This window comes from Gambusia affinis, linkage group LG19 (assembly GCF_019740435.1).
Source record: "Gambusia affinis linkage group LG19, SWU_Gaff_1.0, whole genome shotgun sequence".
Lineage (NCBI taxonomy): Eukaryota > Metazoa > Chordata > Actinopteri > Cyprinodontiformes > Poeciliidae > Gambusia > Gambusia affinis.
The window spans coordinates 16,576,855-16,592,369 of record NC_057886.1 but is presented as its reverse complement, the minus strand read 5'-3'; the positions used below and the strand labels follow the sequence as shown (position 1 = coordinate 16,592,369).

At 39.3% G+C, this 15,515-nt stretch overlaps 2 protein-coding genes across 2 annotated transcripts in view; one reads left to right on the top strand and one right to left on the bottom strand.

Annotated features, from left to right (window-relative positions):
• rnd2 (Rho family GTPase 2) overlaps positions 1-4,518 on the bottom strand; it is a 30,452-nt gene extending 25,934 nt beyond the window's left edge. The window contains exons 1-2 of the mRNA XM_044101247.1: positions 4,144-4,518; positions 3,652-3,739 (exon numbers count right to left, since the gene is read on the bottom strand). Coding sequence (XP_043957182.1) covers positions 3,652-3,739; positions 4,144-4,248 — 193 coding nt within the window. The 5' untranslated portion in view covers positions 4,249-4,518. The remainder of the gene's footprint in view (positions 1-3,651; positions 3,740-4,143) is intronic.
• A 5,789-nt stretch (positions 4,519-10,307) lies between these two features.
• Positions 10,308-15,515, top strand: part of vat1 (vesicle amine transport 1) — a 37,551-nt gene continuing 32,343 nt past the window's right edge. Inside the window, exon 1 of the mRNA XM_044101246.1 lies at positions 10,308-11,013. Coding sequence (XP_043957181.1) covers positions 10,603-11,013 — 411 coding nt within the window. The 5' untranslated portion in view covers positions 10,308-10,602. The remainder of the gene's footprint in view (positions 11,014-15,515) is intronic.

Genomic DNA, 15,515 nt, shown 5'->3' with positions numbered 1-15,515 from the left:
AGCCATTTACATTCTCTATATAATTAACAGCATTCAAAATATTTCTTTCTAACCATTCTCTTACAAGCTCTCATTAATTATTTATGCTAGCAGCACAGGAAACATCTCACCATGTTTCAGACAGCAGTCACTGTAAAACACAGTTTTACTAATTAAAACAAGGTATTTTAAACTGTATTTAGCATCTACTGGTGCCATTTAGCACAGTTTGCAATGGTTAGCCCCAGGCTCCATTGTTCAAGAGTGTGTAGCTTCTATAATAACTAAGAAATTTCTGAAAAGCTCTAATCCAACATGCTCAAAAACAGACAGACTTGGTAACCTATAATATTGACGTAAGAAGCACCCAAAACTGCTAAAAATGCTAAACTGTGAAGAAATGATATTTAGCTCTTCATCAATGTTTTGATCCCTCCACAGAAGTGAATCTGCATTTGTAAATGACTGTAGTCAAGCAGCAAAGCACTTATAACTTATATGCTGGTTTGACTGGATGCCAGTGTTTGAATGATAACTTACTAATTGACAGAGTGCATAGGCGAGTGGGGGTTTCTAGGAATTAGCTAGAGCTTCCTGGCAGAGGAGGAATTAATGTTATTTGCAGAATGTAAATCTCCACAAACAAAGATCAGAAGTGGGATACTTCATGGGACACTTTTATTCAGTGTCCACGTTCTCCACCATCTAGATCCGGAGTGTCAAACTCATCATCATTTTGGGCCAAATCAAAAATCTGACTGTTCTTAAAGAGCCGTTCTTTAAGAACTTTTGTGTGTTAAATTTTCAATTTGAAGAAAAATTTGTAAAAAATCTGAAAAAAAGTGAGGAAATCTATAGATTTTGTGTGAACTTTGAGTGAGTTTTGCTAATTTGTTGAAAAACTGGAGGGACTTCAGAGTTAGATTATTTCAATGGTGTCTCAAAAAGATTCAACAGAAAGTTGCTTTTCTGAAATTCCAGCAGAGTTCAGACTAACACCAGGAAAACGAAGCGTATCTCAACAGTCCTTAAATCACTGGACTTGCTCAATGAGAGAACCATGATGGATGTAATAAACCTCTCAGGTCATCCGACTCCCAGGAACAGACTAAACAAGAGGAAGCAGCATTTTGGTTTGATGCTTCTCAACTCTGGACGAACCCCCTGAAAACCTGAAGTGTGGCTTCTTTAAATGAGAACTGAAAATATTATAGTTTACTGTATATTACCCATCAAGATGAAACTTTAGTCCATTTCAGGACATTTTTACTTGTGTATTTTTTGTTTTCTTACCTCTCTAGTTAGCAATAAAACATGGCTCAATAAAAAACAGCTACAGCTTTTTCTTCCTCCAACTTTGTATTTAAGCCCCTCAGATATTGAAATTAGCTCACAATAGGCATTGTTCCCTCAGTTGTAACTTTCACACTGAAGAGTGTTGTTAACACAACCCAAAAGTATTTTTTTGGTGTTTTATTTTTGAGGTCCAACTGTATAGTCAAGTTTTATACAAAAATGAAGACCATGAAATTCAAACTGCAATGTTTACCTGTTTTCCAAGTGAGTCCTGTATTTTGCAACTGATCAACAACAAAAATAAAACATGTTTTGCTCTAAATGCTGGTGTCATTAACTCGTAACTGAACTAGTAGTGATTGTGTCTTAAGAGAAGAAAATGATCTAAACAAGAAGGAGGTGAAAGGTAAGAAGGGGAAGGACTGAACATTTTTTTATTGGTGTCTAAATGGGGAATGATAGAAGACGGACCACTTTCTACTTGAAAGCTTTTTTCATCAAAGTGTGAGCCAATTATTCCTTCCTGTTGAGAGAAAATATGAACATCTGTGTTTGCCATGAATCAGTGAATAATCCCACACTGCGTGAGGACCTCCAAGAACACACACACACACAGAAACACAGAGGCAAACACACAGGGAAACACACACACACACGTTTGCCCTGTGGGCTAGGTGACGTCATGTTTGTAGTCAATTAGGTGTCTCCTGACTGAAGATTAAGGCCTGAAATCACCCGAGGTGCTTTGCGGGGGTTTCAAGGATGGACAGAAGCACAATATTCCCACTGCATCATTAACTTCTTACAGCTGAGAGATAAGCAACTCTAAACTGTGGCCCCCAGGCCCCAGAGGACTTCAACCCCCTGAGTGACAAGCTCAAGCTGATTTACTCTCTGGGTCGAGGCTCGGTTCAAGGAAAAACAACATTCCTTCATGACTCATCATGTGACATAAAAATACTCCCATCATTTCTCCCCTGGAATATGGCTTCAGTTCAGGTTAGGGAATGTTGATGTTAAAAGTTTTAAAAAAAAGGACTCCCCATGGGAGGATCCAGTAGAAGTGCTCACCCATGTCACCAGCCTGGTTGACAGGAGCCGATTTGGGCCGAGACTGCTTTGACATGCAAAGTCTCAGGGTGGCTCAGAGCAGTAAATCCATCCACACTGACAAGAGCAAAATAGAGTTTCACCAGTGCATCTTGCTGGGCTGCATGACAGGGAAATCTACTTCCTCAGCAAGAACCGATTACTTCAACCTTAACTATTCAGCTGCTTGGGGTTTCCACCGTACTTTCACACTGATGTCATCGGCAGTTGTTATTTTAACAGGTCATCTGTTTTAAAACGAGATCAGGTAACTAAAACCATCAGTTGAAACTGTTATGAATGAATCTGAACATTGAACTACATCTGTAGTCAGAGCAGAACCACCGTAATTTTTATGGTTTGTTTTCACGGTTGCCGACTGTATGATGTTTTTATTATATAAAGGTCTTTGATGCTGAAATGTGCGATACAAATAAACTTGAAACTCCTTCGCTAAAATCTGACACCACACCATTTTTGAAGAAGGAAGTTGCGCTCAGAGTCTTGTTCAGATATTTTTGTGTCATGTCTTTCAGTGGTTTTTGGTGCAGCGCCACCACAGGCAAGGAGGTGAATAGGCTGCTCAAAGGGTTCGGTTCACCACACCAACTGAAAATGTAACAAACGTGATTTTTGTCCTCAACTGTACCAAGTCTACCAAACTAGCAGATGTGAAAACACCCGAAAAGTTAAATACACATCTGTGAAAAACATTGAAAACCAAGTATGATTTTCTTCCCACAGGCTTAAAGGGTATGGATACTTTTCCAAGATACGGTGAAACTGCAAACGACAAACCATATATCTGACCCGACCGTCTGGCCAAACTGCATTCATCTAAATAGGATGAAAACATTTAAACAGTTAGAGCAATTACTGGTCCCTTCAGGCACATCCTGTCTGAACTATCCATGCCTTCGCCCTCTTTTCTTGTCTCCTCCCCCAGAGTTGCCTGACCCTGAACCGGAGCATGGGAAGAGTCAGCCACAGACAGCGGCCTGCCCAGGAAGGAATGCAAACACAAGGCGCACAGAAGCACGGCTGGCACCAGAGTCTCCTCGAAAAGAAAACAATCATAAAATCCAAATGCCTCCAAGCGGAGACAAGAAGAAAGAAAAGAAACATAAAGTTGACAGGTCAAAGCAATTTGTCAAAGATGATGGGGGTGAAAGTTGGAGAGGGGGAGATGGAGGCAGACCTCTCATGATCTTAGCCTGGGATAGACAGGCAGCATGGCGAGGTTTGATATCAGCAGCAGGCGCACACAGAGATATGAAGCTGTCTTACCTGACGTGTCCCACATATTCAGCTCAATCCGGTGCTTGTCGATCTCAAAACTGGCAGTGTAGTTTTCAAACACGGTTGGCACATAGTTCTGAAAACAGAAGATGTCTTTCAGTGAGGGGGAGCATGATAAGCCTCTTTGAAAATGTTTTGATACTTTTCAACTTCTCAATCCATACTAATACAATACAATCACAGACTCCATTCAGCTTTTATAATTCAAGAGTCAAATCCAGTCAAATACTAAAGTTCTCCATGAATAGATTATTTTAAGGATAAAACATAGATGCACCATGTAAGGACACAGGCAGTTTGTTCTGTGATTTTCTGACAACCCCCCTTTGTATCTGCACTTCTTTGTCTCTCTCTGTTGGGCAGGTGGATGTAACCTGCTGAATCAGACCTGATGTTTCTCTCTGCTTTTTCTACATCCCCATGTCAATTAGTGCAGAAAAAAATTCTAAAGTTAAAGTTGAGAGTTTTCTCTAAACCCACCTCTGGGTAGCAGTCCTTGGCAAAGACGTGCAGGAGCGCCGTTTTCCCGCACTGGGTATCCCCGACCACCACGATCTTGCAGCGGCTGCTGCCTATGCTGTCCATGGTTAGTCCGTCAGAGCTGGATTCTTGACACTGCGAGCGCCTGCATCCAGCCTCCGATAAAACGCGCACAGGAGTCGCACAGTGAGAATAAAAATGAGCAAATTCATGCGCAGGACCGGTGCGCCTTGTAATCCAAAGTCTGTGGTCTTCTGCGCGCAGTCCTTTGATTTCCACTGACGGACTCTGTCTGAGCGGGTAGGTGCCGAAACCAGAAACAAGACGCGCACAGCCTCCACTGGAAACTCTGGTACTTAATGACTGACCACGCCTTCCCAATATTGGCGTCTGACACACATGATGTTGCATTTTGGGGTCGAAGGATAAATTAAAGCTCTGACTTTTTTTTTTATCAGTCCGGGTTATCAAAAATGACTTTGATAGAGTTGCAAAAAATACAGCTGATTGCTCCCCTCTGGTGATGTGTGCTAAAATCACTCGCCGTATTTTAAAAAATTGCGTTTTTCTAGTTTTGTAGAAAGGAAATATAATTTATATATAAGAATCCACGTAACCTGAGTGATATTTTTTGCTGCTGAGTGCCATTATTATTATTATTATTATTATTATTATTATTATTATTATTATTATTATTATTATTATTATTATTATTATTATTATTATTATTATTATTATTATTATTATTATTATTATTATTATTATCTCCCTCAACTATTTTTACTTTTTCAGCTAAGATTAAATCCAAACTGATAAACGACTTTTACGCAAGAAAATAAACAGTTCTTAGGTCGCTCTGCAAAGTTAAGTGACTTTATATGTACCGGGTATATATAGGCTATAGCCTATGTATATATTAAATATAGGCTATGGCTAAAAAGTCAATTTATTTACAGGCAGCAAGACATTTTAATTGCAGTATTACTGCAACAAACCAAAAGAATCTATTTATATTGATAGTTAAAGTTAATGGCTACGTTAAAAAAAAAAAAAAACATTGATGCGTTTTTCTGAATGAAAAATGAAGCACCTCTTCGCCGATGCTCAGTCATTCTTTCGGCACTACAGGCCGACAGCGCCCCCTTGTGGATACTAACTTCTTGAAATGAATAATTAATTTCAAAATCTGTAGTAGTTAATTTTGGTCTTCTTTTTCCAGCAAGTAAAGATAAACTATTTTACTAACGAGTAACAAAAAGGTTTCTAATAACCTTGAGTTTTATTTATAAAAAATTATCTGAATCTTTTGTTGAATTACACGGTGACGTAAAGCCTAAAAAAGTTAAACTCTTTTGCAGTGCAAAAAGGTAAAAAGGACCCGGAAACAAAAATAAAATTACGTTTAAGGTGAATCAGGTTGTTCATCTTCTGAGTAAAATATGTGATATAATTACCCATATAGAATTCACTACTAAGACCTCAAAATTTTGACTCAGTAGTGAATAACTAATCTTATTAATCACTTCAAAAATGTGTTTACGAATGTCGCATTTAACCAAAGCTCTACGAAACTCAACTACTTGAAGAAAGACTGAAATAAATGGGTGTAAACAGGTCGATTACGAACAACCTGAGCATGATTCATAACCATATCTTCAAGATGACCAGTAGGAGGCACTGAACTGCCACCAAGTATAGAGAATGACCAATACAAAACCAACGAAAGCATCCTAAACGTGGCATGTCACATCTTAAAATAGTCAATAATAAAGTTATATAATACAAAAATATAACCAAATTAAATTAAAGAAATTACAAGTAGAAGAAAAATAATCCATGATGAATAAAAATAGATTTTATGCAAGTTGATCTCAGAATGAGGCAAATAAATACACACCAAAACATGAGATGCAAAGAAATCACTATATAATAAAAACACAGCAAATGAAAGCCAAAAATTAGAAGAAATTGAATAGTGATCATATATTTTTTTAGTTTGTGGAAAAACGTTATAGCTATCTTGTCAACAATATCCTACTTTATTGAAAGAGCTAATGAAATTTTCCAGTGGCAAGCACGTCTTTGCCAAGGACTGCTACCCAGAGGTAGTAGTAAAAACTCTCTCCACCTTCTTGAATGTTGGCAGCAATAAAACAGAAGGTGGCAGTATTCATTCATTACAGCACAGACTGGTACTGAGCTACGAAAATGTTAAAGCATAGGATCTTCTTTCAATTAAATTGTGCTTACGTGCTGGAGTCAAAGGTCATCGTAGAATAGTCACAAGCTTTGATAAATAAATACAATCCCAGCATGCTGTTGCATTGTGCACATGCTGCAAAAATCAAGTGGCTTATTTTTTTAGGTGTGGAATGGAAAAGAGTGTTAAAAGATTCCTGATATAACATAAACAGAAACGTTCTACATAAAACAGAACAATGACTTTTATTCGATCAATATATGTGAATGCATTTATTTTGAAAAGCTTTGCGTTGTCCATGATGCTGTAAGGTGAAGATTAAATAGTATTTGTACTTTTATTTGTTTAACCATCTAAATACAATTGGTAAAGAACATTTTACATGACTGACTCCTTTACAGAGCAGAGCAACTGACTCAAAGATCTAGTTAATGTAAAAGTAATAGTACATCACATAAAAGGTCTATCCTACGGTGGCCGACAGGTGCAAATGCGCAGCAAAAGAATAAACATGCAAACAAAAAAAAAAGACACCCCCGAATGAAATGCAGCAAACAAAAAGAGAGACGCAAACAAAAAAGAAGACGCCCCCGAATGAAATGCAGCAAACAAAAAAGAAAACACCCCCGAATGAAATGCAGCAAACAAAAAGAGAGAAACACCTTTTGATTTTATCACAGTTCTCAATCTTTTTGGGTAGCAGTATATCAACATGACATCTTGACATGGGAATATTTACCTCCTCTTCTGTGAAAAATAAAAAATCTCTAACCAAGTCAGATTCTGATGCAAAACCCTCTTTAGACTTTCAGAGACGTTCAGGTCTGGGTTCTGGCCACCGGTATAAAAACTTTAATCTTCTTCTAATGATGCCACTCTTTTATTGATTTAGATCAACTTACTGTCGAGGTAAAAGATGGAGTCAAATAAAGTCAAGTTTATTTGTACAGCACATTTCAGCGACAAGGAGATCAAAGTGCTTTATGTGATAAAACATAATACAATAATCAATTATGATACTAACAACAAACATTTTGTCAAATCCCATCACCAAAAACAAAAGCAATAATCACCATCAAAAATCCCTCAAATATAGTAATAAATTTTTCAGTTGTGAATCAAAAGTAACTCTTGGTTTTAAGCCTTGATTTTAAGGAAATCAGTGTTTCAGTAAGTGTGTATTTTTAAGAATGTGGAAGAAAAAAACGCAGAAAAATAAATATTTTTTCTGCTATCCTTTAAACAAAAAATTATTATGTTAAAGGGAAGACTATTTTTGCTTTTTGGATTAGAAATAGGGTCATAAAAATAATATATAAAAAAAACAAAATGGCAGAACAAAAATTACAACATTTTACACAAAAAAAGAAATAAATATTGTAAAAAAAAAAAAAAAAGAGTGCTGTCATTTATCGCACTATGTGAAATGGAGTTACTGGATTGGACTTATTGAGGCTTGAAGGCTTTTGTCTAGTTTTTAAAAAAAAAATATGCAATAAAATCTGTTTATTCAGATTTTGCTTTACAGTTTTACGGTAAAAGAAGGTGTACAGGTTAAACTTGTCATTGAAACACGATGATGAGTTGACTGATGAGCAGATAAGTGACTTAAGTCACACAAAAGGTATTCATTTTAAATATGTAGCAATAAGTCATGCAGGCAGCCATCTAGGAGATTTGAATCTTATTTATTTATCTTCATAGATCTCTTTGAAATCTCTGTGTTTGCTCAACTTAATGGAACTGCAATGTGATTTCAGTGTTTACAGTTCAAACAGCACATCCTCAGAGACTCCCTGCAGACTCCATCTATTTGCCTGGAACAGAACACAGAAGTTTATCCAGGCTGATTATCCTGCTGAGCAGCATCATGCTTTCTGCAGCCTACTTCAACAAGAAGCTTCCAGATGACATCAGGTGTGCACATATCTGTTCCCTCATCATATGCTGAAACATGCTCTGCAAAACAGCAATGAAAAGCTTGAAAGATTAGACTCTGGCTCCTTGGCAGAAAAATGGGAAGACAAAAAGGCTTCACTCAAGTCTTGCACAGTATTTACAGAGCAGTTAGACAAAGAAAACATATTGGTTTGTAACATTTTGCCTGTGTCAAAGCAGCAGATCTATAATGCCTGCATTATACATCATTAAGCCCCTGTGGGGTATTGATTGGGACACTACTGACTTAGTGCTGAGTGGCACTTTAGAGCCACAAGGTGTCTCTGCACTCCTCTGGTGGTCAGTCTCCCTGATGGACACTGGGCAAGACTTTTATGCGGTTCGTTGAAATCTACTCTATTTTATTTTGGGGCGATTGTGAATTGCAGCGATAATTAGTTCCGTCAAAGACATGCTTCTTTCTACCTACCCAAAGAAGTTTTCCTGTGATTTGATTTGATTCAGCGAATGTCTCTTGCGATCGCTCATTGGTCATCCCACCTGCCAGCTCTGGATTCCCCCTCACTCCTGGCCAAGCAGCACAGAGCAGATAATATTATTTTACCAAGAAACTGGCCTGACCTCAACACCAACTCATATTTTTCTGAGCTGCCTGTGCAGGGAAGTAGCAACAATGAGCCATACGCAGGTCCAAAGTTCCTGCAAGTCCTACTGTAGAATAGGCAGCATAAACAGACGTTTCCTCCCATTCCTGGTGTTTCAAAAACCTCTCTGCCGCAGTAAACAGAATGCAGATGTAAGTGTCAATAAATTAAAATCCCTTAACTGTGTCAGTGGAGCTCGTGATTTATCTGGCAATCAGACCAAAAGGGGAAAAAAATGTCAGTAATAGCAGAAAAAGAAATGACTTTTGTCTTTTTTATTTTTTTATTGCTAAACAAAACCTCTAACGCTAACAAATATGCACTGATAGAAACCAAAGCTGGGTAGCTAGACTGCAAGATTAAAATAAATGTATTAAATGAACAGGAAGTGTATGAATCAAGTTGATTAGCTGGCATTAGTAACCACAATGCTTTCATACATTTTATTGCAGCCAAACTGTCTTGAAATCTCAAGTGTGGCTCAAACATTTTGCTGAATCAATGCAGAATAAAAGGGAAGAGCTTTGAAGAAATGCTTAAAAACGTGCAAATAAAGAAGAAAAAGAAAGAAAAATCTCCAATAGATGGTCCCAAGAAACATCACCAGGAATACAGAGCTTTAATTTTTAATCTCTTGAATTTTTGTCCATGTTTTATCACATTATAATCACAGACTTCAGTGTATTTTATTCCAATGTTATGAAAGACTAACAAAAAGTAGTGCATAACTGAAGTGAAAGGAACATGATAAATAGGTTTCACAAGATTTTTCCAATTAAAATATGAAAAATGCAGCATAGCAGGATTGGCAGGAAGAAAGGTGAGAAAGTCATGAGAATTCCCATTAAAAGTGGGAGAAGACGCTCTGGTCAGAGAGTGTAGCGGAAAACCAATACTGCCCGCAGCATGGTGGTGGCAGCATCATGCTGTGGAAATTTGTGTCTTCAGCAGGACCAGGGGAAAAAACCTGTTAGAAATGTCTTCACAGAATAGCATTTGTGTAATCATTTAAAGATTAATTTTTGTTTATCCTGTTCACACTGATTCTAAAGGTTTGTCTGTTATAAAGTTTGTTGTAATGTGAAGAAAAATGAAACTGTTCAAGGATTAAGAGTAATGTATGTAGATATGGGAGACTCAGTTTTAGGAGGGTGGATTTTCTATTTAATGAGCCTTATAAGAAAATATCCAAATAAGTAGCATTTATAATCTACAGTTGAACTGTTTTAATAGAATAGTCTGGCCAGCAGTTTTAAAGCAGGTTTTAGCTTTATTAAGCTTGGCTTTGCTTCCTTGTGACTATTTCTCCAGCTGATCTCTCTGCTTAATGCTATATGGGCTTAATTTATTGCTCCATCCGAACAGCCAAACCCAGACAGCCACATAAGCCAATCCCTGAATTTTTCCGTGTTTTCCAGTCTGCCTCCGTCTCGCCCCACTCACACTCTCAGTCAGAGCGCGGCGTTGACAGCCACTGATCAACCCACTTTGTCGGGGTTTGTGTCTCCATGCAAGACTGCTGAAAAGAAAAACTGACTTTTTCTTTTTATTCTTGCAAAGCAAATCGTGCACTGCCCGCCGGGAGAACCCGTCAACGGCTGCAGAATTCACTAAAAAAAAAAAAAAAGAAGAGAGGAAGAAGTAAAAACAAGCAAACAAAAGAAAACCTTTTAAAGTTATTTTTTTCTAGAATCCCCCCACCGTCTCTGCACAACAATGTCTGGAGAGGACGCACCTGCTCAGCAGCAAAACGCCGTGGACCAGAAGCAGGAGACCAAGCCCGCCGAGGAGCCCAAAGCCGAGCCGCCCAAGACGGAGTCCGCGGAGGCAGCGGCCACCCCGGCGGCGACCACCGAGAAGGCCCCCGAGGAGGAGACGTTCACCTACCGCGCTCTGGTGCTCACCGGCTACGGAGGCTATGATAAAGTAAAGCTGCAGGTGAAGAAGGGCAAGCCGGCGCTCAAAGCCGGAGAGGTGCTGGTCCGGGTCAAGGTCTGCGGGCTCAACTTCGCCGACCTGATGGCCAGACAGGGTCTGTACGACCGGCTGCCGTCCCCGCCGGTCACCCCGGGAATGGAGTGCTCCGGGGTGGTGGAGGCTGTGGGGGAAGAAGTGACTGACAGAAAAGTAAGCGCACATCCCTTTAGCATTCTTTGCATTCAGATGAATATTTGTTTCTGTGTTTATTTTAATATGAAAGTGATGAATATTGTTTAATATCAGCTCGGTTTGGGGTGCTTTGTGGATATATGGGCGTGTCAGGCTTCACTCGCTGCTCGGAGACGGCAGCGCAGCCTCATTGTGTCAGTGGCACAATGTAATGAACTTCAAGCTTCAAGGCTCAAATTGATGTATTTTGTTAATCAAATGTAGCAATAATTACAATCAGTTTGCACATTTTGATTGCGCTATATTGGCTGTTAATATGCAACTTATTCAGTTAGTTCTCATGTCTGAATAACCGAGGAGCATAAAAGTTGAGTTTATTGGTTTATTTGTCGGATCTGGAATCATTTGAAGTGTTGTGATGACACAAGTTGTAATGCCGCCAGAAGCAGGCGTCGCCCCTTCTGTCTCATTATTTTTCAAACTGCAACTTAGCCAACTTACATTATAAGCTGCAAAGATGCAATCTGTTGTTTCTGTCTGTCCACGCTGCGTGTGTTGTAAGCGTAAAGCTAAATAAGACCATTTAAATCCACGAGATGCCTTCGATCCTCGCTGCACCCACGCTGCTGCGCTTTGATGTGCGCCACGGTGCTGAGCGCTGCGTTAAGCTGGCAAGTGGCGATACAGGAAATTGGTGTTTCTTGCTTTCAAAGTTAAAGCTCTCCTCTCTCCGTTGCGAATTGGATATGTTTTTGATCACACATACTTAGAATGAACAGGGCAACGTAATTAAAAAAAAAAATCATAAACGGAGTGGGAGGGGCGTGTGCACTGTAAAGTGCCAGAATCTGCGTAAGTGGCAACTGTGAATTCAAAGACTTTGATTTTGGTGGCGACAGCAGTTTATTTTGGAGAGTCATCGGAAGGAGCTCACAGTGGTTGATGTGGTTTGACACCGGTGGAGGAGATCGGAGTCAGCGACGCCTTTTGTTACTGGGAGCGACGGTGGCGCACAAACGCGCAGAGTGGAAAAGGGCGAGGCGCGGCAGGAACAGACACCGTCAGGTGTGAGCAGTGGGACCGTCTTTGTCCTCACAGCTGCAAGCTCGAATATATGTGCAGCAATAATTATATCATGATTAAATGTCAAATCTTACTATAAGAAAAGTAATAAAACGCGCGAATTGTTTGGCTGAGTGTGGGGGTTTAGTGTCTTTTGCGTTTCGTGATGAGTCACAGGCCAGCGGTCGCTCGTGGCTCTTTCCTGGCTGCATGGCATCACCACGGCAACGTCTCTGAAAGGCAATTTCACCTAACACACAGCGTGATGATTCACATTGTTTGAGCATCATATTCCGGATAACACTCTGATTCGCACATGTGTGTTGCAAGCGCGAGCAGACTGACTTCACCTGGCTGGGCGTGGCGCGTGCGTCTCAGCTCAGGATGCACGCGGAATCAGGGGTGCACGGTGAAAGTTCAGCCCAGATTAATTTATTGCTGTTTTCTTCATTGTTAGTGATGTTGATTGGGTTTAAAGGTCACAAACGACACACTCGTGCGCACATATGCAGCTTGTCATCACACTCCCACGTCCACTGGCAGACTTTTTTTTTTTTAGCTAATTGAATTAAGAGCCAATCCCTCTAATGACTGGAGATCTCTGAGATCCGTTTTTTGTTTTTTTTTTACTTCTAGCACAGAGGGAAATTGCTGACCACGATGTTGCAGCTTTTATTTAGGGAGCTTCACTCTCTGCTGCTCTGTCCATCTCACACACACACACACACACACACACACACAGACACATAAAGGGTGTGTCTGAGTGTTTCCTCCTAAGAAAGCTCCAAACACATGATACTTTTTAAACAGATTAAGTAACATATGCAGCAAGTCAAATGGGATTTTATTTCATCTTTCTGGCATTTCTCGCTCTCTAATTTGTTTGTCTCTCAGAACCATAAAATACGTTTAATATGAATTTATGATATTAATATTGCAAACATTTAGATTTCTCTATTGAAAATAAACTTTCGTATAGAAATGTAATCTATGTTGGATGTCTTAGATATGTCCTGGCAGACTTTATCCTGGCTCACTTATCCGTTTGATGATTGATTCCACTTCTTTTGTCTTGCAGATTTTATATTTTGCTGTAATTCTATAACTTTTACAAAATAAGCACTCATTCAGATCCTCGGTAATGTTGAGTGAGCCTGCAGTGAGCTCACCCGACATGACCTAAGAGGGATTGTTGGGAGAGTAATTTAGAGTAAGCGAAGAGAGAGAGAGGAAATATCACAAATCACACCAAAGTACTCCTGATGCCAAATAGGAGCACTTTTTTCCCCCTCTTCATCCAGGCTTGTTTAAAAAACACGGAGGCTCTCTCCATTGGCGAGTTTTGGAAGGATCTGATCCATATGTTCTCAATTACCTCCCTCCGGTCCACATTGTCAGTCTGGTATTTCCTCCATCCCCCTTTCCCTATCTATCTGGTCTCAAGTCATCTTGAGAAAACCCCTTTACCCACTGATCATATCTGAATACCTCTAATGACAAGCAAGACAACTTGTTGCTCACTTTTAAAGAACAACACAAAGCAAACAGTAAAATTGTATTGATTTTCTAAGGTGAAAACTTTCACTTTGTTTGTCCAGTTGCAAAATGAGATGAGATGATGCGCTCTATTCTCTTTTGAATAGCAAAAGAGAAGCTTCAAAGTTACTAGCTTACATACGGCTTCAGTCTTCAGTAAACACATCTTGCTTCAGTTGGGTTTTCATGAGGCAAATGTTACTGAAATGCTAAGCTAACACTAACATGTTCACTCTCTGTTTTGATGTAGTCATTGATAGATCAACTTGTAAAATAATATCTCAGTGTGGTTCAAGTTAATCTTGTGTTAAAATTGAACAAAAAAGTTATTCTTATACATCATAAAATTGCTTCGAACATCATAATTATCAGTGACTAGTGTTTCAGCTGCTTTCTGCACAGCTCTGCCTATACAAAAGCTAAAAAAGCAAGTCACATGATGGACAGGTAATCATAGGAGCCCTTTTTCATTGGGGACATCTCAGCAATGGATTAAATGCACTCATTTGGTAAATCCAGATTTGTTTTATTCACAAAATAATACATAAATATGAAAGTAGGCAAGAATTAAAACAAAATCTGACTGCAGATGTTGCAGCCTAATGGCTTGCTGGAGTTCTGGCTCATACAAAATATTAAGTACATTAACGCTGCATGATATTAACAAACCTTGCAGTGGTGACATAGTAGAAAACTGCAATGACATCATTTGCGATAAGTCGTCTGTTTGATCCTGGCTAACTGTCAATTTGGCATACAGTATATAAAAAACTGGTGTCATCCATTACAGTGAGAATCTGCTCATCCATCGTCTTTAACCGTAGTATCATGAGCCAGACTCAACCAATTAATTTTTTTCACAATATTTCTGTCAAAAGTTTGAAAATGTACAAATAAACCAGTATAAAATTTATCTTGTTAGTAAAGTACATTTAATCTGTGCAGCTTTATACAAAAAAAATCTAAACTAAAGTAGTAAGAGGCCCAAAATATTTGAATTGATGCAAAACGAGACTCTTATTATTTCATTTTTGGGTATGGACTTCATCCAAACATCATGTAAGAGGTGTTAAGGCAGTGTATCACTTAAAGTTCAGTTTCCCCACAGGCTTTAGTCACAGATGAGTGAGCTCCATAAATATTGCATTTAACCTTTTTTTTCTTTGCCTCTGCCTGACTCAGAAACCCGGCTCAAAAAAATCTGTTCACCCTTATACATTTTTTGCTGAGCTTGTCAAAGCTCCGAACTACAAAGCCAGCTGACTCGGGGGGCCTGCATACCCCAAAATTGAATCACCATCTGATTAAGTCTATTCATATAAAGTTAACTGGAAGTGTCTTTGTTCGGTGACCTCCCCCCTCGCTCCTGACCCCAACTGAGACTTCTCAGAAAGAAGGCTGAGAGGAAATGCAAGAAGTGACTGCTTGTTTCTGTGTCACGCTGTGAAGATGTTGAAACAGAAGTGTCACAAGGCCTTTTTGCTTGCCTTTGAATGTTCCTACCAACGTGTCTGTATGACTGACAGTAACTCACATGCTTTGCATGGGCATGAAAGAGTAGTGGCAGATCCTTTTGACTGAGTGAGTCATGTTTTTTTTTTTTCTGTAAAAGCCTGAACTCCCCCGCATATCGATTTTTGTAGCGCACTGCACCCCAATTATCCAGTGAGCTTGATGAGTTTGAAGACTCCAACGCCTTGACAAAAAAGATGGAGATGTAGAAAGAAAAAAGAAACCAAGCGACAGCAACAAAATTAAATTCTATATAGTTTAGAAAGTAAACCAAATGACAGTGAGTCGAGGGCTCGGAAAGAAAGAGATGGGAATCTCTCTTAATTGGAGAGGATTGACAGCGAGACGCATGGCTCCCTCCAGACCATTAGAGAAGTCTGGGTGGAGAGAGTTTGTTCCCAGGAGGAGAG